Source organism: Melanotaenia boesemani, chromosome 19, assembly GCF_017639745.1.
Source record: "Melanotaenia boesemani isolate fMelBoe1 chromosome 19, fMelBoe1.pri, whole genome shotgun sequence".
NCBI classification, from domain to species: domain Eukaryota; kingdom Metazoa; phylum Chordata; class Actinopteri; order Atheriniformes; family Melanotaeniidae; genus Melanotaenia; species Melanotaenia boesemani.
Window position 1 is genome coordinate 16138193 of NC_055700.1, and position 27416 is coordinate 16165608.

Here is a 27416-nt window from a genome sequence, read left to right on the forward strand (position 1 = left end):
TGACCACATGATAATGCAACACCTCTTAACCAAGAAAACCTGATTATTTCAGAGGAGGCGACAAGATCTGGCAACCCGGGGACGCAATCTGTGTCAATTGCCCGGCGACGTGGAGCGAATAAAGGCCGTAGCCTATTTCTGACTGGGGCTTATTTTTAACATTGGAGACTGCCTTTAGTCTCACTTGTCTGCACGGCAGGTTGATAATTTATTTTCTAGTTTGCTTGTTGCTCGTTCCTTTCGGGTTTGTGTTGCGTTTCTTTTATTTGCGCTGTAATGACAGGTGTTCAAGGTAAAGAGCCTACAGGATGACGCCTTTCTCTCTGATCGCTCGACGCAAAAGGTGCATTAGTGAGGTCTGTGTCTTTGTTTTCCAATGGTTTATACAGTAGACATCAGGCGACTCTCACGAGAAACAAACCAGCGCGACACCTAGACCCGGGATGAGGACGATTCCCGTCATGAAATTCGTCATTATTAATAGGCATTAATTAATCCTCTGGGGAAGTTAATTGGCTAAGGGGGTCATTTTGTTAAATTGTGTAATGTGCACTTGTAGTTCGTAGTGATTTTGCTAGCTGTCCAGGTTTAGTAGGCTTCAGACAGATTATCAGCGGAGGAGAAGAAGTGTCTGTCTGGCAGATAAAGATGGTGTTTCGGAGTGAGGAGATGTGCTTGGCGCAATTGTTTCTGCAGTCCGGCTCGGAATATGACTGCATTAGTGAGCTCGGGGAGCTGGGGCTGGTCGAGTTCAGAGATGTAAGTAGAAGCCGATGATGCACAGACACTGATTTGTCTAAGAGGCTAAACTTCATCAAGTTTAAAAGTATTGCATGATTATCCCCCCCAAAGACATCAATTGCACCGTTTCCCCCTTCTCATTATGCATGCATATCTATCTATCTATCTATCTATCTATCTATCTATCTATCTATCTATCTATCTATCTATCTATCTATCTATCTATCTATCTATCTATCTAAACACTTTAAAAAATACAGTTACAATATTGAATACTAACTACTCCACCTTGCATCATAATTGAAAAATATACATTATTTCTATGTTTTGTTGTCATCAGTAAGAATAATAGTGATAATAATACATTGTAGAGCCAGTCAGAGGCAGCTGAATACCTTATTGACATGTGCATTGTCTGCAGCCACCTGACTTGTGATGCTCATCTGGTTTCAGCTTAACCCTAGTGTCAGCTCATTCCAGCGGCGCTTTGTCAGCGAAATCAAGAGATGTGAGGAGATGGAGAGAATTCTGGGTAAGACACCATCCACCACCTGGGATATAGGTGTAGTCCCAAAACACACCTTGACAATTAACCATCCAAAGCAAATGCTTCTGGGCTCATTATTTTATCTAAAAACGGTCTTTCAGTGACTGAAATTACGCTGTCACCTATCTAGTAATTATCACGAAACACACTATCATCAATTTTTGTTGACAGGCTTCCTTTTGAGGGAGATCCAGAAGGCTAAAATAGCTGTTCCAGAGGAGGATGAAAGCCCACTTGCACCTCCACCCAGACAAATGCTTGAGATCATGGTAAGTGTTCAGATTGCCCATTTTCTTTGCTTCTCTGTCATGTTTAATTTACTTCTGCTTTCACCATGATATATAGACTTAAATTGGTAGTCATTTGGAGGTTCAGATTTTTATGACTAAACCATACTTCAACAGCAGATAAAAGTATTTTTATTGTTACCCATCTCACCCTGCTAAAATTCAGACAGGCAAACAAGAATTTGAATTTATTTTGGAAATTCATATATCGTTTTCTAGCTCTGAACTAATCTCTGTCAGCATATTGTCACATTGTCATATTATGTTTTTTTTACATTCACTACTATAAATTATTTTGAGGATGCACCTACACTCATTTTAAAAAATGTTGTGGATGAGTTGATGCCATATGACATAATACTGAATTTATCCAGGTTTCCCAAAAGGATTAACTATAAAACACATTTTTCAGCTGATGAAGAGGTAAAATCAGGTTCTTGTTTTCTTACAGTAAAATTACAGAAACTTGTCTTCTGTTAAAGATTTTCATTCGTGTTAGCATGGATAGTTAAGTTAGAATAAAATAATCTCATATTTAAAAGGCAAAAACATGAATATAACCAGATTTGTATAGATTTTAAGCAAGATTTCTTTCTGTTTCCAATGTTTTAAAATGACAGAAGAGGAAAGAGCCTGATGTTTGAGTGCTAAATTTGAGCTGCTATGTCTATATGTTCTATACTTTAGTAGTTTTGTGGGATCTTTATCCAGTCTTCCTGCAAACAACATCTGCAGTAATTGATTGAGATTCTTTGTGGTTTTGCATGAACTGCTCTGTTGAAGTCTACATGCAGATTTTCAGGTTTAGTTTTGTTTGTGTGAATTTTGTTCCTAAAATCTACTGTGAGCTCATCCTGGTTCCTCTAACTGCAGCTCAAGCCTAAAGTATAATCAATCCACCTATGTGGTTAATAATTTGAGAAAGTCTGCAACATTCCTTTACTTATTACAGTCAGACAGTTCTGTTTGAAATTTCATCAGTCCATAAGATATGGTATAACATTAGACTTGCTTAGATGTTAATCTGAAAACATCTAGAGGGTGCAGGAAAGTTTTTCCTCTAATGACTTTCCACTGAGGTTGCTTTAGTGCAGGTGTGGCTGCACTGTTCTGCTGTGCAGCCACACCTGCACAGCCTTTTTTTTATTCCAAGTGTGGATTTTGATGAGTCTTTCTAGCAATTTTAAAGCAGCTCTCTCTAAATTTTTCCTTGTTCTTCCAGAGTTTGACCTCCACAGTTCTATCGGACTGCCATTTCTTAATTACATTAGAAACGCAGGGAGCAGAAAATTTAAAATGCTGTGCTGTCTTCTTACAGTTCCCATTATTTTAATGCAGTAGTTTAAAGGAGCCAGTACATTGTTTGTGCCATTAAGCTCTACCAAACAAAAATAACACACTAAATGTGTTAAAAATGTATATGAATGTGGTTCTTCTCAGGTTCTATGCCATGTAGAGATCATTTAATCTGCTATTTCCTTAACTATCCAGCTTTTAACAAGAGTATCCCAACATGTGCATGCCACTGAATGCATTCTTGCTTTAGAGTTTAAAGATGTGGAACTGTGACCTTATCATATCCTGGCGCCAGTGATACTCAGTGGTGTTTCTTGGCTTCTTGAAAGACACAAACAAGTTATTCTTCTGCTGAATTCACTATAAATTTGTTCACTGGGATATCCAGGAGCAGCTTCAGAGGCTGGAGATGGAGCTCAGTGAGGTGGCAAAGAACAAAGAAAAGCTTCAGCGGAACCTCTTGGAGCTCACCGAATACACACACATGCTGAAGATCACCCGGACCTTTATACACAGCCGCTCCAGAGTGAGTGTGTTTCCATTCAGCTGCTCATTTCTTCCCTGTGTATTGTCTGGCCCCAACCTCTTAGCACCTTTCTTGAGATGCCTCAGCTCACCTCGCTTGTTATTTATCTTGTCACTGAGATGCTTTATATCTCATGTTGACATAGCCAGGACTGGTGCTGGCTCTAATTAATGACACGTTCACAATACAGGCATTACAAGCACCACCTGACTCTTCCAGGCTGTGACCACTGCAACAGTGTGTCTGTGTGAGGAAATTCGCTTAGGAGTATAACTTGTGTATGTGTGTGTGTATTGCAGCAGCTTTGTGTAATAGAACCATGCAAGGACAAGTTAATATCAGCTGTCACAAATGAAGCATGTTCCTCTTTATAACTAGCATGAGGCTCTTGGTCCCCAGTATGAAGAGTTTCCCACTATGGAGACAGACTCAGTCACAGGAAGCACTGGTATGCAAAGACTTGGAGCCAAGCTTGGGTGAGTTACAATATCATTTAGAACCACATCACAGGGTGTCAAAATATGGTTAGAAAACACATCCTAGACCTAATCGGATTCGTCCTGGGTGCAGGTTTGTTTCAGGACTTATCCAACGGGTGAAGGTGGAGGCTTTTGAACGCATGTTGTGGAGAGTGTGCAAAGGTTACACAATCCTCAGCTACTCCGAAGTGGATGAGAGCCTTGCAGATCTTGACACTGTGAGCTGAACTGTAAAAGTCATTTTTCAACATGTTCTGACTGCTTAATAACTTTTCTACTCCCTGTAATTACAGGGTGAAATTAGCAAAAGCGTTGTGTTTCTCATCTCTTTCTGGGGAGACCAGATTGGACAGAAAGTTCAAAAGATTTGTGACTGGTAAGGGTGCGTTGACTGTATAATTTTATTTTTAACTGCTTATGCACTCTTCTTCATCATGAGCATTTACATTTGTTGCCCCTAGTTACCACTGCCACCTTTATCCACACCCTGAGAATGATGAGGAGCGAGCAGATGTGTTGGACAGCTTAAGAACACGGATCCAAGACCTTAACAATGTAGGACTGTACGCTTCTTGACCCAGAAGACAGAAGAATGTAACATAAATACATAATACCAGTGGGTTTGTAGTTACTGTTTTCTTCTGCAGGTGCTTCATCGCACTGAGGAGTACTTGAGGCAGGTTCTGCAGAAGGCCTCAGAGTCGGCTTACACATGGGTTGTGCAGGTGAAAAAGATGAAGGCCATCTATCACATCCTCAACCTCTGCAGCTTTGATGTCACCAACAAGTGTCTGATTGCTGAGGTGTGGTGTCCCGTCAGTGACTTAGCAAACCTGAGAGCAGCCCTGGAAGAGGGTTCGGTGAGTAAGATGCTTAATGTGCTGAGTTAAAGCTGATTTTCTCTAATCACTACTGTAGAGATAATGTCTTTAAAATGTTCATTTAAAAGTATTTCTACTTTAAACTGGCAGAAAACTTAGATTTCCTTTTAAAGACGTCCTGTTTTTTTGTTTGTTGTTTTGTTTTGTTTTTTTGAGATTGAATATTGTCAGAAAACCTTCAGTATGGAGAGGCATAGTGCAGCACCTAAGCAATCTATCACTTTAACAGTCAGTTTAAATTATATACTAAAAAGTAAAACTGAGTTTTCCCACCACCTCAGTCTTTTTGTTTTTAAACTTTAGTTCAGATCTGTTACTGAGTAAAACAGAAAGTTACTTAATAACACAAACTAACTGATTGAGGTAGGGATTGGCTAATGACTCGTGCTCTGCAAGCTAGATTTTCTTTCTTTGTGCATGCACTCCGGTGGCTTTAAAGAGTGAAAATAAAAGCTACAGCTTTATCTGAGAAAAGAGCTGTCTATCAGCAAGACAAGAAGTTAGTTTTCTGAGTCTGCAGGGTTCACTGATAATGACTATGCAGTTACACACTGCATTGTGGGTACATTTTGGGTATGTCAGAAAGGAACCCAATGCTCTCAAAGTGATTCATGTTAACAAATATTAATAAAAGACTCCATTTAATTTCTAACAGAAGTGAATTTAAGGTTAATTGTACAATAGTCCTTCACTTTCCTACATTTATTTTCTCATCATCAGAGAAAAGGTGATGCTACTGTACCATCTTTTGTGAACCGCATCCCAAGCACTGATACTCCACCTACGCTTTTAAGAACCAACAAGTTCACTACTGGGTTTCAGAGCATTGTGGAGGCTTATGGGGTGGGGGACTATCGCGAGGTAAGCCCAGGTAAGAACTACGTTTTGTGAGGGACAGTGAAGTATTTATCTGTTTGCGATGGAGAAGTTCAGAATAAAAACACTCGTGTTTCTCCTCGTGGCAGCTCCCTACACCATCATCACATTCCCCTTCCTGTTTGCTGTGATGTTTGGTGACCTCGGCCACGGGATGGTAATGAGCCTCTTTGCTCTATGGATGGTGCTGACTGAGAAGAAGCAGAAGAAGAAACGTTCCAGTAATGAGGTGAGAATAAGCGCTCGCTTTAATCCATAATACAGAGTTGAATTATTGTAAATTAATTTTATTTGGTGGTTGTGTCCTTATTGATCGCAGATATGGGTAACATTTTTTAACGGGCGTTACATCATCCTGATGATGGGGCTTTTCTCTGTCTACACTGGACTCATTTACAATGACTGTTTCTCCAAGTCTTTGAATATATTTGGCTCTGGATGGAGCGTTAAGGCCATGTTTACAAATCAGCAGTGGACGTGAGTATCAGTAAAAGCTCTCATATCAAACAGAAATTCTCTTTAATGCTATAACAGTGCATTTGCAATTTGAACAGATGTTTTTTTAAATGTATTCTTTTTATACTGAAGAAACAAAACACTCCAAACAAACACTTTGCTCACGTTGGATCCGAACATCAGCGGGGTTTTCAGTGGACCATACCCATTTGGCATTGACCCTGTAAGTAAATCACTTAGTCAGACATTAAAATCAATGCAGAGATGCTCATGTAATTTTCACTTAAATGTTTTTTATTGTTTGATCAGATATGGAACATGGCAGTGAACCGCCTGTCCTTCCTTAATTCATACAAGATGAAGATGTCCGTTGTCATTGGAGTCATTCACATGAGCTTTGGAGTGGTGCTGAGTGTTTTCAACCACTTGTAAGTGATTTGAGATGTAATGTTTTGTAGCTTCTAATATTGCATTTAGTGGTGTTTTTTTGCAGATATGCCTGTATGTTCAGTTTATAAGCAGAGTAATAATGGAATAATGTCTCAAAACCCAAGAGAAATATGTATGTTATTGCAGTAGAAAGACAGCAGTGTTAAAGTTGATCACTCAGAGGAAAAATACATTTTGTCGCATATAGTAATATACTGTATGTACTTAGTGGGGGATTTTTTGTCTGTTTTTTTAAATCTGCCATGTACCAATAACACATCAGAAGCAATGTGGGATTCAGTGTCTTGCCCAAGGAAAATTAAACATGTAGTTTGGGGAAGCCAGAACTCAATGCACAGACTTTCCGATTGGTAGAAAACTGCTTCTCCTCCTGAGCGAGAGATGCTTTTAAATAAGTTGGAAAAAGGAAATAAAAAGAGAGAGAAAAGTCCACAACATTTTGAGTTCTAAAAGATATGTTTGGTAAAGTCATAGATGAAAAGATTAAAACTGATGGAACACCAGCAGATCATCCTGGGTCCAGAATAAAGGACAAAATTCTTCCAAGGAGAATCAGACATTTGAAGATAACGCCTGAGAGAAACAAAATTCTTCTAAAAGACCAGGAACAAAAGTGCAGGCTGTAATACAAAAAAACTTAACAAGAAAAAGGCTTAATAATGGAAAATTTAAGCAGACTCAAAGCCTTTAAAAGTTATCTTGAATATGCTAGTATGCTATTTAAAGTCCTGTAGAGTTCCCAGGTCTGCATGCTGATGTGTTTGGTATTACAAAGCCCTGCATGGGAAGCATTTTCCTCTGAGACGTTGACTTTGCTGCTGCAAGGACAAGAAATTTGATTGATTGCTTGTCTTGGATTCTTTTTAGAGGAATAAAATATCCTCAGTGCCTAAACATCAATACGCAGCAAGACATTGGTTTCAAATATGCATGCAAGCCAATCAAAACCCTTCTTAGAATCAGAAATAATAGCTGAAATGTTGTCGAAATTTCATCTGAGTGCCTGGGTTTTGATTATGTTGAATATCAGATAAGAAAACAAGTATTTATAAATCATATTATATTAACAATACCCCCTCATCAGTTACACGGCAATACTCTGTAACATCGCCATTGTTCCACCACAGCAACATGCTATAGCCCTCTGCCTGTCCGAGGGTAACATGTAGCCCCTAAAGTTGCAATTTACCGCTCAAAAACATTGTTTTTGTATTGTTTTAGTAATGATTGAGCAATCTAGTCACTATATGATAGGATCATTATATCCCTGCCTTGTCACACATATTTTTTTTTTGTTTCCCATGCTCTGTTCTCTCTGTGTAGGCACTTCAGACAGAAATTTAACATCTATCTGCTATTCCTCCCCGAGCTACTTTTCCTTCTCTGTCTCTTTGGCTACCTGGTCTTCATGATTCTCTATAAGTGGTTGGCATTCAGTGCCCGGGACTCCAGCCAGGCTCCCAGCATCCTCATTCACTTCATCAACATGTTTGTCATGCAAGGGAAAGATATCACCCCTCTTTACCCAGGACAGGTAAGTGCTGATCTCACCATCTGCTCACCAGGTGTATTTGTGATGTTTCATAAAACAGTGAGTTTAAGCATATTACTTTGATTCCACAGACTGGGCTGCAAATATTCCTGCTTGTGGTAGCTCTGCTGTCTGTTCCCGTGCTGCTATTAGGAAAACCTTTTTACTTGTATTGGTTGTACCGTGGAGGGAAAGGCCTGCGCAGACGCAGAGTAAGTCAAGTCAAAAGTATTAACTAAATATTTCTATAAATAGTCTCTTTTGGTTCTTTTTCTGTAGTTGATTGAAACTTTCCTGCCTCAGGGTTATGAGAGAGTGAGACGTGTAAGTGAGGATGACAATTCTGTTACACCATCATTTGAAGAGGATGAAGAAGAAGAACTTGATGAAGCGACCAGCAGAGAAACTCTTCCCAAACAGGTCAGAGTACAGTGACTTCTTTCACTGTGATCCAGCAAGTGTTCATTTTTCCATCCGCCTGAAATTGTTAATGCTATTTGTACATTAGGAAGTAGAAAGTAGGGCAACAGAAAAAAAAGTCAGCTGCACAGCCAATTGAGTATCATGTGAACACATTACAACATTAAGAAACACTTCATGCTGCATTAAAACAGGAGAGCCAGATTATCTTTACTTTTCATTTGTGCGAATCAAGAGTGATAACTTCTGTGCTGTTTGAACTGTTTTGCAGTTTGACTTTGCAGATGTGCTCCTGAACCAAGCCATCCACACCATAGAGTACTGTCTGGGCTGCATTTCTAACACTGCATCCTACCTGCGTCTCTGGGCACTCAGTTTGGCTCATGCCCGTAAGTGCTGCCAAGCAAAATAGATCGCCCTGTGCCTCTTTACTTATGCTGACTCCTCACTCTTTAGACCTAAAACTCCCCTATTTATGTCTCTGTGTGCTTTGTTTTTTTCTGGTTTTAGAGCTGTCAGAGGTGCTGTGGGCCATGGTGATGCGCATAGGCTTCAGGATCACCACAAAAGTCGGGGTAGTGTTTTTGGTCCCTGTGTTTGGCCTCTTTGCTACTCTCACCGTGTCCATCCTATTGATCATGGAAGGCTTATCAGCGTTCCTTCATGCTCTCCGACTTCATTGGTGAGTCTCAGTATTCTTTAGTTTTACTTTAGCAGCTCATGTGAAAGAGAATATGAGATACAACACTTGATATAGTCGATAATTTCAGCTTTTGTATTGTCATGTAGCACCAAACACAGATCCAGAGGATGCAATGGAAATAAAACTAACAAAAATAGACATAAAACCTCTACAATATAGCCAATATTCTATATTGGGAGAGAAACAAGACCACAAGGAGATTCAAAATTACTCCAAAGAGACCTGAAAAAGCAAAGAAAAAAAGCCTGTATAAGGCATAATTAGTCTAAACTAAGTAAAAAAAATGTAACACAAAATTAATAAATCAGGAAGAAAAGCTTCTAATTTACTGCTCCATCTTCCTCCCAATCGTCACTTATGATCAGGAAATCTGGGTTGTGACTAAATGAACGATGCAAATGGAGGAAATGTGTTTTCTTTAGAGGATGACTGAGTTCAGCCTTAGAAATAGGGCAAGGAGCTCGAGCCTCTGGGAAAAGCTCAGAGTAGAGCCTTTGCTTATCTGCATTGAAGAGTCAGAGGTGGTATGCACATCAACTGGATAAGTGGGAGCCTTTTACAGGTCTGAGCTTGAGGATTCATTGTTTCAGTATCTGTCCATGTCATATAGTGTAGTGATAAGTTAAAGACTGCTGTGCATAAACCTGGTGTGATGGATCGAGCAGTGAAAGGACAATCAGGTTAATGTCAAGAAAGACTTTTTTATTTAACCCAAAAATAATCATAATTTAACTGATACAAAAATAATAAGAAAATCTACCCAGAACTTAGGTCAAAGTAACAAAACCCTACTCAAAAAATAGTAACAAAACAAGATTAACTCAAACTGACCTAACAAAATGAGACAAAGGGAAACTTAAACAGTGGCCGATCTGCACACAGAAAAGCACAAAGGGGTGAGACACACAAAAATGTAACCAAAATGAACACAAGCAAACACCATTCTCCTCATGATGCTGAAGTGTGGTCTGATCCAGTTAGCTTTCATCATAGACTGACTCTGCACTTTGCTGCATCTTGATTCCTCAGCCAAGGGACTGGAGCAGCTGTTTGTAGGTTACCACATTTATGTGGTAGATGCAGCCATCACGCGTGGCCTTCTTTGTTTTTGTTTTGTTTTGTTTTTTTCTACCTTTATTAAATTGTTCTTGCTTTATCGTTTGATTTCAGGGTGGAGTTTCAGAACAAATTCTACCACGGAACCGGTGTCAAATTTGTGCCCTTCGACTTCTCCCTTCTGCCCTCTGTTTTTGAGCAGGATGGATTGCTTTAAACCCTCAGACATAGTGGATGTGAGTGAAAGCAGAGTTTATAGCAGGGAAGGACCTTACAAGTTGGAACAATTCACACTGTGACAACAAACCTTCAAGATACTGAACTGAAAGTCATTCTTGTAGCAACGTTTTTCACCTTGATGGTTTTTAAATGTTATTGGCCGTAATGACTGCCTTATTACCGTACCCAGCAAACCTCTGAAGATTGGGAGGTTCAAAGTTTTTCTTCTGTTAATTATTTCTTTCTGTGGATGAGATATTGCTCAGTACTCCCTGTCACACTGGCTGGGGGAAGTTAAAAATGTTGTTTGCATTGTGCGGTGTAAACTGGTTTTCTATTCTTTGCAACATAGCATTCAAACAGTTTACACAGTGCAATACAAAGTCAAGTTAAAACCATATCGAGCATCCTGATGTAGTGCCATAGACATTTTGTTCTGCTGATGATATGGGGATGCCTTTAGGGGTTTTTTTTTCTTTTATAACTTCATGTGCAGAAGAAAAGTTGCGTCAAAATTTAAACACATAATAAACATTATAACCCTTTTATGAGGCATATTTTCACACAGCACTTTGCAGAAATGATTGTAAAATTGAAAGTTTTCACTTATGACTGTGATGATGCCAAATTAAAATGTTTGCTGTTTGCTTATTTACTTATTAATGCATTCATTTAAATGTAACCTCCCCTGTAATCAATAGAAAAATATAATATACTTTAAAAAAGGCCGTGAAGCCTTCAGTCTGTCTTTGATTAAACCGCTTATTGCATTTGTTAATGATGATAATTGATGTTATTTATTTAAATTATTGTCTGTACAAGAGTCTAATATTTTATCTTTCTGATGTGTTGAATAAAGGTTTTGGGATATGCAATCAAATGAAGCGTTCTTCGTGTTTTTATTGGCATTGCTAATGATTTATTTGGTTTTAATTGTTTTGTTGGGGTTTTATTACACTTAATATTGCTGCATCATATACATAGTAGTTTAATAGTAGCATTACTGCACATCCTGGGTATAAAAAATCATACTTGTCCTAGTTGTGAATTGAATTGAACACTTTTATCGGGGTAGCAACTCCTACTACGGCAGGCAGTTCTAGCTCAGATGCTGCACAGCCTCTTGTCTGATGGGATGTCATACACTGTGAGCAGACTGCTGCTGCTGCTGGTGATCTTTGCACATTTAACCACTCTGCAGGGCCTTTCTGCCCACAGATGCTATTATCTTACAGAAATAAAAAGAAGCCACCGGCTTGCATGGAATAAACTACTTAGTTTACACACATTTGTTGCCTCTTCTTACCTTAAACTTTTTGAGTAACATTTTCAATGTGTCGTTTTTATACCTAATGCAATATGTTCAGTGTCTTCCCAGTGTTTTACCTAAATCAAGCATGTTTCACCTCTACAAATATTGTTTGTGGCATATGAGCCAAAATTATTATGGATAACATAACAAAATGCTGATTGCTATATAAAAGTCAATATGTCTCTCAAAACAGCAGCTATTCGGAACATGAAAGGGGAAAAAGAACAGAAAGAGGAAAACAGTGCACTCTGGTGGTGTTAGGCTCACAAAAAAATTTAACAAATAAAATTAGTCAACCCTTGAGAAATTCTTTTTTTCCCCCTCTACATTTTGTTACGATATTCAACGCAATTGCTGAATTGTAATGCATTAAAAATAAATCTCAATTAAACAAAATATCAAATCAATGTAAAGCATATAGCCAAATTCTCCAGATTCCGCAGAAAATGCCATATGTCACTCTCGCACACACGCGCACACACACACTCTCTCTCACACACACACACACACAGACCAGCACCCATATGCTACAATCCTGTGATAAGGACGTCATCATGATCCCCCTCTCTCACGTCCACCGGCTTTATCAGTACGCAGTTAAAGTGGAGCGTTTTTGCAGTCTCCTGCTATAATGTGGTTTGTTATGCATTCCTAGATAAAAAAAAAATATGAGTGAGAGATATTCTCAAAGTATCTCAGAGCGCAGGGGCACATAAACAGCTGCAAGCTAGCGGCAGCTTTAGAAGAGGAGGGCAGTACCGCGCAGCGTCGCGCGCTGCTAGCTACCCGTACAGCTGTTGACAGGCAGCAACTCCGCACAAACTGCACAGAGTCTCCGTCCATCCCGCTAGAGGGACGTTGACGGCCAAGAGGGGGAAATGAACGAGCTGGTGAAGAGTTTACCCTCCCCGACCCTCCCTGGGCTGCACCTCCCGTGTCTGGACACCCACAAAGGCTGGCTCTTTAAATGGACCAACTATCTGAAAGGATACCAGCGGCGGTGGTTCGTCCTCAGCAACGGCCTGCTGTCCTACTACAGGTGACGGTAACTAATGGATAGAGCTCCGCTCACAGCTATATTTACTCACAGAATTACAGCAAAGCCATTTCTAGCCGCATGTTTGCAGACATGATGGGACGGAAAGTATATTTTCCTTTAGGATGTAAAGTCAAACTTTTTGTCTTTTGTGGCGGCGAGAGAGCGCACCAGACCACAAAAATCACCTGTTATAATCATAATACAAAATGGTGCATTTTCCAAATACAGATTTAACCCTGTGCCTAAATTACATTTCATCTATTGTTTCCATGTGTGTGTTTTGTTGCAAAACTGTACCAAAATGTTCATATGATTCAAATATGACACCTGTCACATGAAGCAGCATTCAGACTGTTAATGGAGCATGAATGAAGGTCTAAATTTGAGGTGAACCTTCTCTTGTGTATGACATGTAAGTCTAGGTTGTCAGACAGCTCTACTAAGTGTAGCATACTTTTAAAATGGACCTGCTCCATATTGCAAATAGAGCATAGAAACCTTTAACTGGGCAGGGAGGCTTTGGCCTTTTTGTTCTGCAGTCACACTCTGCTATTAATAACTCAGTTTATGTTGTCTTCCCTTAAGGACTCAGGCTGAGATGGCCCACACTTGCCGGGGTACAATTCCTTTGGCAACAGCACACATTGAGGTTGGTGACACCTGCCACTTGGTGTTAACCAGTGGTGGCCGAAGCTACCACCTGAAGGCCACCTCTGAGGGAGAGTGTCAGAGATGGGTGTCAGCTCTGCAGCAGGCCAAGGCCAATGCCACCCTCCTGATGCATCATTCAGGTGAGATGGATCTTTTTTACTCCTTGTGATCCAAACAGATTTTATTAGCAGAGATAGTGTTAAAAATATTTAATTAAATTTAGACTTTTCAAATCCTTTTATTAATTTAAACTACTTTGTCTATGGTCCTATTTTTGTTATTACAAATCTGTTCCTTTTCATATAAAAAAAATGGGCTGACCTAGAAAATGTGCTTTAAAGGAACAACATGGTTCACATGTAAAAGTCTGTAGTCAAACTAATTTTAGCTGTAACCTGAATGCAACCTCATGCAAGCAAGACCCACTTCCCTGAAAACATATTGTATTTCTTTCTAGCTTTTAGTGTCATGTACACAACAGGACACTAGGGGGCAGTGTTATTCCACATGTTCCTATGGGAGCAGTCTGTCTGGGCAAGGTTATGATTATAATGAAAAAGCTGTAGCATTTTTAACCATGTCATGTTAAATAGTTTTTAAGCTTATTTTTTTAAACCAGCATAATTTTTCCCCTCAGGGAATATTATATTAATATAATATAAATAATAAATAATAAATAATATATATTAAATTAAAATTCAAAATCCTTTTATTCTAAATCTATTAACACATTCACTCAAATCTTCTTTCTGGATTTTTAAAATAAAAAAAAGGCAAAGATGTGCAGTCTTTTGCACAAATGCAAACCAACATACATGCATCCACCACCTCCCTCCCACTCTGTATCCTTTCTCCGTCCCTGTTTCCTTCACTATGACGGCAGTCAGCACTGAATGAAATGACCTTCCTCTTGTGACTCCTCCTCCCTTTATGATTGCAGGAGGGATAAAAGAAAAAAAAAATAGAGGGGGAGAGCAGGCGGGTGCGAGCGAGTTTCATTGAAATTATTTTCTACCGTACACTCCGTGGACAATAGGGACGCACAGGTAGAGCCTTTTCAATGAGTGTCACCTTGTAAGTAAGCTGTTAATTATTTTACAAATACCAGAAAAAGAATGGAGATAAATTTTGTCTGTTTGCATGCTCTCTTGCATCTATTTGTGTATTTGAAATTTGTCCCAAAATGTATTTTTTAGTGGAGTTCATTAAGTTTAGTAATTACTGTCATTCTGTTCTTGATGGAAATGAAGATTTTAAAATTGACCAAACCTCATAGTAATTTTCAGTCACTGTAAGTCAAAGCAGTAGGACCAAATCTATGGCTCCTTTTTTTTCTAAGATTACTTACATTTGCTAAAGAAATCATCATAGAAATGTTTGCTTAGAAGCATTCTTTAATGCTGAGGAAAACATTAGATCCAACAAGATGCAAATCAGTGTTTTGTGTCACTCGCACTACATTAGCATTGGGAGACCTTGAATGTAATGTGAGGAATTTAAGCTGCATTTAAGCTGTTAAAGCTAAAAATGTAATCAGGATTTAAAGAGCTGAACCAGTTTATATTTTTTTTTCAGAACACTTTCCACTCCTTTTCAGATTTCTCACAGTCCAAAATGTGTTTTCTATGTTTTGTCCTCACAGTTTTCTGTTAATTATTTTCATCATTTTTAAAATCTGCATCTTAATGTGTTTTGTCTGGTTCATACAACTGTGAAGAGCTTAGCTGGTGCATGCTTTATTCAACTGTAAGTAGAAAAGCAAATCCTTGTATGTTTAGGTGGTTACAGATTATCTTTGCATGAGTAGTTATGGGTTTAGTTGCAAGACAAATGAACTGGCTAAATTGGATTATAACAGCAGTAATTAAGTGGAGTTTGCAGAAGCATTAAGGCCGCTATCATCCAATATCTGACACAACAAGCACATACCAGTTTTTGTATGTTGTGACTGTTAAATACAGGTGTGTTAAAGTGATTGAAAACAGCTGTTTGCATGGGTGGAATCATTGCACATCACTGTGATACAGCAAACTTTTAACAGTTAAATGCTCAGTCTGTTTTACAGAACCTTAAAGTAAAATCCCCCCTGATGTTAAACTCTGACTCTTTCTTCCTACACTGTGTCCATAATGATGCTCCCTCTATCACCTGTGGGTGTGAGTGTCTGTTTATGATTCAATGATGAGTCACCATTCGGTCTCAGACTCTCCAGTTTCCTGTGTGAAAAAACAATCCATTACTGCACAGACTGGACCATTATGTCTTTTCCTTAAACACACATTATTTTTTCATGGATGAGTTTTATGGCTGTATGGCTCCATATAGGCATGTTGGATGGCAGATGGTCTCACAGCTCAAATTCTTTCCACCTTGAGCATCAGTCTGCTATATGTGGGTCATGAAATCGTTACAGAAGCATTAAGGATTTTTCACCCTCTCACTTTTAATCTTCCTCTCCAGGGACTTTGCTAATCCAGATTTTTCTTGATGTTTTTAATTTTCCCTTCAATAGAGGGTTGTAGTTTGTCTCCGTGCCAGTACTGATACAGGCCACATGCTTGTGAATTTATAAATTGAACACAATATTTCTTTTAGCAGAGAACGTTTGACCTAGATAATTTTCATTATACAGGGTTGAGGTGGTTACATGTGTTTTAAAGCTGGATTATTTCTGCTAATATTTACAACAGTAAAGAAATTTCACACACTTTTATTTCCCTGCTGGTTCCCTTATGCAGAGGCCTTAAGCATTCCATTACTCAACGTTATGATTTAGTACTTATATAGCAAATATAAGAATATTTTAAACTGTAAAAATCTAGTCTTTCAATTTCATGGTCTGGAAATTGAACAGAGATAATATTTAACCTTGTTTTTAATCAACAAAAAGGGCAATAAGGGGAATAGTGACAACTTAGGATTGTAAGTCATGAAGAAAATGTTAAACTCATGTCATAAATATTCTATGTAATGCCTAGTAATCACTCCAGTCTCCTTGGACACATTGAAAACCTTAAGACTGATGGCTCAGCTTATGCCAGCATGGGATAGAGAGACAGAAAGGGAGGAGGAAAGGGGTAGTGCGTCATCCTTTTCTCCCTCTTTATCTAAAAATAGCCTTGCCTCCTGACTGCACAGGCCTGCGTTTCCAAGGCAACTGTGTTCATTCACAGCTTTCCTCTCTTGTAGAAGATGGGTTAGGGGGAGACCAGGGTGTAAAGTGTTATTATCTTCTTCCTTCCGTTCCCCATTAACACTCAACTCGTCTCAGTCTAAATTTAGAATAGTTAAAAAATATTTCTCTGTCTGTCTGGTGAGACATTAATTTCCCATGTGCTGTTTACTCCAGTGTATAATTTCTGCAACCATAATACCCATATGTTCAGATGTAATAACCCGTTTTGTTAATTATTGGTGTATTGGTTTTGTTTTTGTGTCTGAGTGAAGATGACTCAGGAGATGAAGCCCCTGTACCTCAAGAAGACCGTGCTCTAACCCAAGGAGTGCTCAAGTCTCTGGCCAGCAAGCTGGAGGATCTGAGCACCTGTAATGAGCTGATAGGAAAGCACGGTGCTGCCCTCCAGCGCTCCCTCAGCGAGCTTGAGGAACTGCGTGGATCTACTGACAGCCCAGATAAAGTGAAAGCTGTTAATGAGCGAGCCACCCTCTTCCGCATCACCTCCAATGCTATGATCAATGTAAGTTCATACGATTCAAGCTTGAGCAGGTGTATATAATCACTGTAAATGGGATACCGATCAGTTGTGAATGTCTCTCTTAATGAGAAGACATAGCTTGACCGTGCTTTCTGCGTCCTTTGAAGTGCGTTGTGTTCACACCTCAGGCTTGCCGTGACTTTTTGGATGTGGCCGAATCTCACAGCCGAAGGTGGCAGAGGGTTCTGCACTATGAGAGAGAACAGCGTCACCATCTGGAGGAGACCATTGAACAGTTAGCCAAACAGCACAACAGCCTAGAGAGAGCCTGGAGGGAGAAGCCCACCTCATATACAGGTGATCACATCAATTTTTTCTGTCGCCTAGACAAGCTGGGTACTTGCTAAGTAAAAGGCAAAAGATATTTAGATTAAATAAAAATGTTGCCTTCTTCTGGCTTTAAGCAGTTATGCATTTTTATAACTAAAATGTCACATACTCTTCCAATAGTTGTTAGTTTGTTGTCAGCAAAACTGATAAAAAATAGTTTCTTTAGGATCTTTGTTGATTTTTGTGAGCAAAAATTTTGTTTCTGTTTGTTTCACATTGTCAGTTTTAAGTTAACCAATGCACAAAGGTTCTCAAATCACGCTCGATTAAGCAAAACACAACACATGGATACTAAAAAATGAGTCTAGAGTATTGCTGGAATCACATGACTGGATAGCACAGGCAGGGATATTATTAACCACCATAATAATAAAATGGGAAACTAAGGAGGGATTTGTCTGTGTAGTTGCAATTTAAAACTGTAAAGCATAGATGAAACCCAGAGTGTTTTCATCACATCAAAGAAAACAAAATGACTTTACTCAGATGGGGAAATTCAAATTTAAACGGTTCCAGTCTGGATGTGCTGGGTGCTATTAATCCTACCTTCTCTTTCTGTGCTGGCTTGGTATTAACATTTCTAGCCAATGCCTTCATAAAGCTGACAAAGACAGCAGAAAAGTGTCATTTCACTCATGGAGATCCAGTTAAATTCTCTAAATAATGACATATGCAAAGTATTTCCAGTTTTATGGAAGGAATGAGATGCAGCAACAGGCTGGACGCACTGTTGAATACAAAAAGTAATTATCGATGCAACTTTTTAAAGGTACCCACCAATCAATAAATTAACTACCTTAAATCAGTTACAAGCGAACCAAACCAACTTTGATTTATGAAGTAATTAGTATTGATATTCCTATGCTGACAATTGCTCTCATGGCAGTACAAAACAAACACAAGTCAAACATTACGAAGCAATAAACAGGCCAAATAACTGTGGCTTCATCACTTTTAAAACACATAAGAAATTATAATTAGGTTGAATGATGTCACAATAAAAATGTTTATAGCTTGAATACATTTTTTTCTTTGTCTTTTTTATTGGACCAACTTCTGTGTGGCATCATTTTACTGTGTATAGTTATAATACATAAAGATTTAAGAAACTTCAGCTAACCTGTCCTGTGTTGGTTGCTGTAGGCGTGGATCGGTCACAGGAGGGGGATGCAAGTGATGAGAATGATGATGCAGAGTTCTTTGATGCCATGGAGGACTCTCCAGCGTTCATTACTGTGACTGCTACTGGCAACATACAACACAAGTAAGGGACGCCACTTATTATTATATGCACAAGAATCTCAAAGCTGTGTTCTAGCCAGGAGAACTCTTGTTTTGAACTGTGTTTAAAGTATGTTGCTTTCTCTTAGGCGCTCAGGGAGTAATCAGAGTATGATGAGTGGAGGAGTTCCCAATGACTGGACTCACAATGAGAATGTATGCACCAAGTATACTCATAAATAAAACACACTTTACTCAAGTGTATTTTATGCATGTGAACTATCATCTACATGTATCACCTTTTCTATTGTGGCTGTTTTTACCTAACCTAAAGCTTTGTTCTTTGTTGTGTTCCTTTACAGGACACCTCAGGCACAAATCACATGCAACTACAAAGAACAAGGCGCAGCCGTATTCCTGACAAACCAAATTATTCCCTTAACCTGTGGAGCATTATGAAGAACTGTATTGGCAAAGACCTCTCCAAGATACCCATGCCTGTAAATGAAATCTTAAATCTTCTCTGCAGAAATTAGCACAAATGAGCAGTAATGTTGCATTTTCAGGAGATATGATCTGATATTAATTAATAAATGTTTGATGTATACTACCACGCACTAAAAATGCTTTTATAAAATCTGAATTGTGTTATTGCAGGTAAACTTCAATGAGCCGTTGTCAATGCTGCAGCGTCTGACAGAGGATCTGGAATACAGTGAGCTGCTGGACCGGGCAGCTCGCTGCGACTCATCTCTGGAGCAGATGTGCCTTGTGGCTGCCTTTTCTGTATCCTCCTACTCCACCACAGTCCATCGTACAGCCAAGCCATTCAATCCTCTGCTTGGGGAAACTTATGAACTGGACCGACTGGAGGAGAATGGGTATCGCTCCATCTCTGAGCAGGTGAGACAAAAAAAAAGATCAGTCTTATTAACTGTATTTCTACGTTCTTATACATTTATTTTACACATACAGAGATTAAATGACCCCACTGATCTACAGTACTTTGCCTCTGCTGACTCCAGCTGACGTCATTTCCTTTCAGGTCAGTCATCATCCACCAGCTGCTGCCCACCATGTGACGTCCCAGCGAGGATGGACTCTGTGGCAGCATATAACCATTGATAGCAAGTTTCGCGGGAAATATATTTCTGTTGTGCCCTTAGGTATGAAGCAATCAGTTGAGATTTTGCCTTAAAGCAGATCAACCTATAGTCATAATGTAATAACATATTATTACCACAAACTGAATCTAATCCATAAATACATCCAAATATCTGCATGTATTTTCCTTTTGTACAACAGGTAACATCCACCTGCAGTTCCACTCAGGTGGAAACCACTATGTGTGGAGTAAAGTCACATCAACAGTACACAACATTATTGTAGGGAAGCTGTGGATTGATCAGGTGCGTTCTTCTAATCTTAAGCATTTTGCAAGTCAGTTTTATCGGTTCTGTAGAGGAGCTTACAAAACTATAAGCTCTCTGAGCTCTTGCATAGGTTTAGACTAGAATAAAAAATGAAAAAAATAGAACCTGCTGAAAATAATTGGCTCAATAAGCATTTGGCAAATGAAAAGTTAGAAAAATTGGACACAAACTAAATAAAAACTAATTTGTGTTCATGGGTGTAGTTGGATTGTGCTACTGGGAGACTCAATTTTTTGTCGTAATAATTTAAGTCACATCTGCTCTTCCTGCTGGCTTCCTGTCCGATGCTGTTGGCAGTCTGGAGACATTGACATTGTCAATACCACAACAAAGGACACCTGCCGTCTTAAATTCTCCCCATATAGCTACTTCTCCAGAGAAGTCCCGCGCAAAGTAAGTCGATATTACATTTCCATTCAGCAGCATTCAACCTGCCTTTTAGTGGTTCGTGGTTAATTTAGATATCTTAGTATTTTATACAGAGGAAATGTCACAAAACTTTGTATAGAGTTTTCTTTCTTCTCTCACATTAACAGCAAGAGTCTTGTTTCTCCTCTGCTTTTTGCTTGTCTGTGTAGTGTGCATGTAACTGATCTCTTCCTGTGTGTAATTGTCTTTGGTGTTTTGCAGGTGACAGGAGTTGTGGAGGACAGAGAGGGCACAGCTCACTGCATCCTGTCGGGAACCTGGGATGACAAAATGGAAAGTGCTAAAATAGTGGAAAGCAGCCAAGGATGTGGAGGCTCTGAAGGCAAACAAAAAACAGTTTATCAGACTCTACAGCCCAAACTGCTGTGGAAGAAATATCCTCTGCCGTAGGTTTATAATACATTAACACACTGCTCCTACATCTTTATGCTGTGTATTCCTTTATGATTTGTCTTTTCCTATCGCTCTCATCCCCTTTGTCTATCTCTCTGTGCCTCAGAGATAATGCAGAGAACATGCACTTTTTCTCCTCCCTGGCCCTGACCTTGAATGAGCCAGAGGAGGGTGTTGCACCCACTGACAGTCGTCTGAGGCCAGACCAGCGACTAATGGAAGCAGGTCTGTGGGATGAAGCAAACATCCAAAAGCAAAGACTAGAAGAGCGACAGAGACTAGAGAGGAAAAGAAGAGAGGCACAAGCTAATAAGGCCCTGGAGGAAGGTGGGTACTAAAACCAAAGAGAGAGTAGTGATGAAAGAGATTCTGACTTTTATCTCTTCATTCACACAACCTCTAGCATACAGTTGTCATTGAAAGTTATGAATCCTATAGAACTTTCTACATTTCTGTAGAATATCATAAGATTTTCACACAGGCTTTGGAAGTTGATCATGAGAAGCCACTGAAGCAACTGAGACAAAAATACTAAACATACTTGTTATTTGCTGAGGATATTTGTCAGTGACAAAAGTATATCAAACTTCTCTTTCAGTATTTGTGTGATCACCTTATTATACTATATAGTTTGCTATATCTGTTAATCAGTACTGCCCATCTGTTTGGAAGAATTTTAGCACTTTCCCTCATACAGAACAGATTCTATTCAACTCCAATGATCTGCTGCTTCAAGCTCATTTTTAGCATTTCTACCAGATTAAGTCAAACCAAAATATATACCTGTCTGTTTAAGTACACTTTAGTAAGAACAGAAGTAACAGTTTGTGTACTCAGGGTCACTGTCTTGCTGGATGATCAGTTTTTCATTCAGTATCAGTTCTGGCAGATTTCCTGACATTTTGTGTGTGTTGAATTCACTGAAATACGATCAGATTAACATTTTCCTTTACATTTGTTAAAATGGATTTACCATCTGCTTTTAGGACTTGTGTGGAAATCTAATGATGTTTTAGGTCATAATTTGACAAAATAACAGACTAAAGGAATAATTAGGAAAGAAAAGATAATTTTGCACTGTTGACTTCAGTTTGGACAAGTGGTTGTTAAAACTCGATTAAAGCCGTAGATCTAAAAGTAACACATAAAGGGTCTTATTTTTAGAGAGTATAGAAGTTTCAAGACATTTTCATATTTTAAAAGAAAATCTATCTGCTCACGTTGTGTCTTAAGAGGACCTTACTCTTTATTATCAGGGCAAGACATTGAGGGTTACCAGCCACTGTGGTTTGAGAAGAGAACGGATGAAAATACAGGAGAAATCACTTACATCTACAGAGGTGGCTACTGGGAAGCCAAAGAAAGACAAGACTGGAGCCAGTGTCCTCAGATCTTCTAGGACAAAATGCCCCTTGGTGCTGGAGCATCAGAAAGGCTAAATGACTCCTTGTGATGTAAGAACACACTAACAGTTGTTTGTCTGAGTTATGATATGCATGTGTGAGTGAACATCAGCTGCTCACGCCCAGATTTTCAAGCACAAAAACTCCTGCTTCTGCTTTCTAATTTTCTTGCTTCTGCTCTGCTGTGTTTTCAGAATGCATGGCTTCAGTTTGTGTTAATGCTTCAGCACAGTAGAGAACTAATTTATGGGAGCATTTCAAGTTCTTTGTGCCTGGTTGTCTGCGTGATTGACATGTGGTTCACAGAGAACTAATTTCTGCACTGAAGCAGTCCTCATGGGATAACTTGGGGGCATGGATGTCTAGTACAAGCACTGAATGTCTCGTTCTCCTCAAAGCTGGAACAAACTGTTCATTGCTGGGCTCTGGCAGAGATACCAGGCTTTGAAGGAATGGGACAAAGCCTGCTCCTGAGCTTTAAGGCTTTCTCACCAGAACTTAATTTACTGATCTGTACAGATTCTGTTGTGACTTTTACTACTTTCCTCTCAAAACTGCACACAGTTAACCTGAAAATGTACTTTTTTTTCCTGACTGGCCTGTAACGAACAACTGCTAGGCCATAAAAACCAAAGCAGATGTCAATCTCTTTGGAATGACAGCTGACTGAGAACACCGAGCTGGTTTACAGGTAATCACTGTTTCTTTTGGTTATATTAAAATTTATTCCACCAGTTTAACAACTTTGCTTCATTTCACCACTGAACTTAGTTACAGAGAACACGACAGAGCCTGGTGTTAGACAGGCAGTTTCACATAATGCTTTTAAACGTTTCCTAAGCAGACAGAGTCTAAATGAAGTCATTTAGATGTATTAACCCTCTAAGCGCCATAATCTCAAAATTGGGACAAGCTGCAGACCAGAAAAAAAGCTTAAACCTGTTACCACCTTCCACCATGAAATGGTGATGATGTGAATCTTCAATGTAACACAGTTGGTTGGGAGGAGAGGGTGGGGGAGGCAAATTAGAGGGTCTATTCAAAGTTTATAAGGAAACTGCATTTGAAAGACTTCATACAGAGCCAATAAGGAAACGTGCATAGTCTGTGAGTATGTATGCAACATATCAAAATGCTTTTTCTCTGTGGATGAAGTACTTTTTCAGCCATTAGCCATCTCTGATTCTGGAGGGGAAAATTTGCCTCCTGAAGATGACGAGTGGTCATCTAGCGACAACGAAAGTGATGCTTGTGTTAGAAATCATGGGGTATCTGTCCATAATAATAACGTACCTGAACACATCTTCCAACCTGTCATGCCACAATACAAAATTAGATGAGTAATTTTACTTCCATTTTAAACTCTGGTTTATATTCAACTTTTTTTTATCATTTACAGTATGTCTTTAAAAACTTTGCCGCCTAAAGGGTTAATAGGTGTATGAAATGATGGAGGGTGTTACTGAAATTTTGAGCTGGATCCAAAAATGGGACTAAGTGTCGGGATATGCTGCTTGTACTATGTCTGTTTTAATCATTCCTTTTATTATCTGTCTCTTATTTATACATTCTAATAAGAATACTGGTATACCGTATGAGTAATTCAGAAATACAGTTACAATAGACCTTTTTTTTCCTCATCAGCCTGCACATAATCTTCTACACAATCAAACAGATTTTTTTTTTTTTTTATTGATTTCAAACAACTCAAGTTTCCAGTTTACATAACTATTAGAATCTTTTGTTATTACTCTTACAACTGAGCTCTGGTGTATCCTAGTGATCTGTGAGATGCTTCTACAACTTATTTGGAGTTCACTTGTGCCTGATTGGATTAATTTAGCAAAATCAAGAGGATCTACACCTTTCTGTGTAGCTCACAGCTGATGGGAGTTTGACAGTGTGAAACCTAAAGCACTGGGTTGAGAGACTTGTCTGTAGATGCATGAAACTGGTTCATTTCAAGGCACAGAAATGCGAAAAGATACAAAAAAAAACCTGCAGCATTAAAAGTGTCTAAATGCACTGCAGGACAGGAGAGTGAGGACATTACCATTCTATACTGGAAGAGGTTTAGAACAGACTACCCAGATCTAGCCACACAAGAAAAGTGAGTAATCAGGGATGAAAAAACGGGATCAGAAGGGTTACCAGTAACTATGGTAACTATGAATGAGATCCATAATTTATTTGTAAAGACAGGAGAGCCTTAGAAGGACAACCATCGATGCAGCCCTACACCCGAGTAGGCCTTTATTCTATTCTATTCTATTCTATTGTACAGTCATTTAGCAGACGCTTTTATCCAAAGCAACTTACATTTGAGAGTAAGAACAACACAAGCAAGAATTCAAACAAGATGGGACATAATAATTAAGTGGTAGTCAGGTGCTGTCATGTAGTGCTAGAGGCAGTGCAAATTTTTTTTATTTTTTTTTTATGTTAGACAGAAATTATTCCTCATTCCTCATTTGACTGCTTATTAAAATTTAGCCAAAAAGAACCTGAATGACTCAGAACATAAAGAGAATATAGTCTGGTCTGAATGAAAGATTTAAATATTTGACTAAAATTCACAACAGTGAATGTGGAGAAAACGAATTACTGAGCATTACTTCATTAATATCATCCTTACAGTTAAACATGGCATTGGCAGCATCATTCTGCAACAGGACTGGAAGAGTAGGTAGAATAGGGGCAAAGGCCAATCCCAAGCTGCAATCCTGGGATAAAACATTTTCCACAAAATCCCAGGCTATGGCTAATGTTTACATTTAACAAGACAACCGGCTAAACAATCAATGAAGAAAATTCAGTAGTGACCTCATGAAAACTTTGGAAAGATTCTGTGGACTTTATAGCAATCAAGTTTCTCTAGAAAGACCTAAAACAGGCTGAACACCATTGCTCACCATACAGTCTGACTGACCTTAAGGTTTCTGCCAAGAAGAATAGAAGAAACTTGGAGGGGTGTGCTAAGTTTGTAGACTTGAAGCAGCCATTATATCTATAAAATTGTTGGTGGAAAATTGTGTCTGGAGTGCTGAGGAAAAAAAATGTGTTTAAAATCATTTTAAAACAAAAGAACTGGGGGAAACTTAAAGGGTCCATTATCTGCACTATATTAAGTACTTGGAATCCAATTAACATATCTTCAGACTCAAATATTCTAGTGTATTTGATGTGTAAATCTGATTAACCTCCAGGATTTCCTTGGGAAAGGATTATATTGGTGCTTAATGGCAATTTTAGCCTTAATTACTATGTATGTATTACAGTAGTAAGTCCCATGTGAGTATTGCATATGAAGAATATTTTGTATGGATTAGAACAGTCTAAAAGGCATTTATTTTCTTCAAATTTTACTTGTTTACTTTGGGGTGAATTATTTTGCAATAAATTTACTCTGAATGTCAGGGTTTATCATATTGGTAAGTAGGAACAAACTTGCTTCCCCATATAATCGTGTTAGAAATGGCAAGCTCTAATGATGATTTATGTCTGAAAATTGTGTTGCTTTATTAACATACTATATTTCAGCAATAACAATATAAAAAACCACTTTGGAATACAGACTGCAAGGTTAGAAAGAGGTTTTAAAAAATTACATTTATGTTATATTAACACAATTCCATTAAATCAAAAATAAGTAAGAAATTTGATTTATAAACACCAGTGAAGAGCCAGAAAACAGTTAAAGAAAGGCTTATTGACACATGAAGGGTTTTGTGCAGTTGTAAACACTGGTGTAAATTAGTGGGAAATACACTATAATGAATGATTGCCTGTTTATTTATACCTTACTGTGTATATACATATACACAGTAAAGTATACTGTATACTGTGTGTACAGGGCATGATGAACATGTATGACTGCTTGGTTGGTTGTGGCCTGTATATAGCACCAATATAGTAGAAATAGAATAATCTAAGTCATTATAACTATGAAAAGTATTGTTTCACATTTCTTGAATATTTATTCTCTAACCCCTGTTTAATCTCAAGTTGTGTATACATAATCTTCAATAAAGTTGAGGCTGTATACAGTCACTGAGATGTTGGTGAAACAAGTGATGAATATAAGATTATGAGATGTGGTACAAAATATACATGAAATTAGATGCTGTTCAAATAATCACAATTTAATGTTTATCTAATTATACATCCTACATACCTAAATGGTTTTCATAGCAACATATAGCTATGCATGGTTTTGGCGTGCTTATGAAGCCTCTTCACCTTGCAAATTTGTTTGTGGATTATCACTGAAACATGATGTGAATTCACCTTTTGTGCCCATTTACCTCAAAGATTTTACATTTTTGAGATTAAATAAAGACATGAAGCTGCCACTATGCCTGTTTACTGTCAAATCTGTTCGTTTATTTAATTTATGTTGATATTTTTTCTCACAAGGGAAAATTATAAAGAAGACATCAAGGAAAAAACAGGACACTGTCCAAAATGACTAACAAGATCTCGGTTATTTTTCATTTGACAACATTTTTAAAGCTTTCTATGGAAGCCCATTTCCGTCACTCTGACGAAAAAAAAAACCCATTGTATCTCATTATTATGAGATAGTATCTCAAAATAATGAGATACTTAAGTCATAATTATGAGATACTATCTCATTATTATGAGATACTATCTCATAATATTGAGATAGTTAAGTCATAATTATGAGATAGTATCTCATTATTATGAGATACTATCTCATAATAATGAGATAGTTAAGTCATAATTATGAGATACTATCTCATTATTATGAGATAGTATCTCATTATTATGAGATACTATCTCATAATAATGAGATAGTTAAGTCATAATTATGAGATAGTATCTCATTATTATGAGATAGTATCTCATAATAATGAGATAGTTAAGTCATAATTATGAGATACTATCTCATTATTATCAGATTCAGATTCAGATTCAGATAACCTTTATTTGTCCCACAGCGGGGAAATTGCAGCGCAACAGCAGCAGAAGACACGCAATAGACAACAAATGGTACAATT

General features: G+C 38.3%; 2 protein-coding genes across 5 annotated transcripts; both read left to right on the forward strand.

Annotated features, from left to right (window-relative positions):
* The first annotated feature begins 93 nt into the window (after window positions 1-93).
* Window positions 94-11335, forward strand: atp6v0a2a (ATPase H+ transporting V0 subunit a2a). 2 transcript variants are annotated; one of them, XM_041970755.1, is made up of 20 exons: window positions 94-759; window positions 1195-1273; window positions 1460-1557; window positions 3260-3397; window positions 3776-3873; window positions 3968-4094; window positions 4170-4252; window positions 4338-4431; window positions 4524-4736; window positions 5478-5628; window positions 5723-5862; window positions 5953-6110; window positions 6222-6312; window positions 6399-6517; window positions 7863-8073; window positions 8163-8282; window positions 8374-8490; window positions 8762-8879; window positions 9001-9172; window positions 10364-11335. In XM_041970755.1, the coding sequence occupies exons 1-20, from the start codon at window positions 649-651 to the stop codon at window positions 10464-10466; spliced, it is 2541 nt and encodes an 846-aa protein (XP_041826689.1). In that variant the 5' UTR covers window positions 94-648; the 3' UTR covers window positions 10467-11335. The 2 variants fall into 2 exon arrangements, with proteins under 2 accessions (XP_041826689.1, XP_041826690.1); XM_041970756.1 differs by having other exon boundaries at window positions 3797-3873.
* Window positions 11336-12344: 1009 nt separating this feature from the next.
* osbp2a (oxysterol binding protein 2a) lies at window positions 12345-26750 on the forward strand. 3 transcript variants are annotated; one of them, XR_006008538.1, is made up of 15 exons: window positions 12345-12819; window positions 13405-13610; window positions 16918-17168; window positions 17315-17483; window positions 18660-18780; window positions 18887-18953; window positions 19100-19237; window positions 19395-19640; window positions 19783-19903; window positions 20043-20146; window positions 20468-20563; window positions 20801-20985; window positions 21099-21319; window positions 22249-22446; window positions 23015-26750. XR_006008538.1 is itself a non-coding variant. In XM_041970805.1 (14 exons), the coding sequence occupies exons 1-14, from the start codon at window positions 12659-12661 to the stop codon at window positions 22389-22391; spliced, it is 2229 nt and encodes a 742-aa protein (XP_041826739.1). In that variant the 5' UTR covers window positions 12345-12658; the 3' UTR covers window positions 22392-26750. The 3 variants fall into 3 exon arrangements, 2 of the variants coding, with proteins under 2 accessions (XP_041826739.1, XP_041826740.1); XM_041970805.1 differs by having other exon boundaries at window positions 22249-26750; XM_041970806.1 differs by having other exon boundaries at window positions 12759-12825; window positions 22249-26750.
* The last annotated feature ends 666 nt before the right edge of the window (window positions 26751-27416 follow it).

Bases quoted from the DNA above. Each gene is read 5' to 3' on its own strand.
- atp6v0a2a (XM_041970755.1), top strand. From the start codon at position 649: ATGGTGTTTCGGAGTGAGGAGATGTGCTTGGCGCAATTGTTTCTGCAG. The intron at 4,253-4,337 runs GTAAGGGTGCGT...TGTTGCCCCTAG, and splicing joins GTTCAAAAGATTTGTGACTG to TTACCACTGCCACCTTTATC. The intron at 5,863-5,952 runs GTGAGAATAAGC...TATTGATCGCAG, and splicing joins AGAAACGTTCCAGTAATGAG to ATATGGGTAACATTTTTTAA.
- osbp2a (XM_041970805.1), top strand. From the start codon at position 12,659: ATGAACGAGCTGGTGAAGAGTTTACCCTCCCCGACCCTCCCTGGGCTG. The intron at 17,484-18,659 runs GTGATCACATCA...TGGTTGCTGTAG, and splicing joins GAAGCCCACCTCATATACAG to GCGTGGATCGGTCACAGGAG. The intron at 20,986-21,098 runs GTAGGTTTATAA...TCTGTGCCTCAG, and splicing joins TGGAAGAAATATCCTCTGCC to AGATAATGCAGAGAACATGC.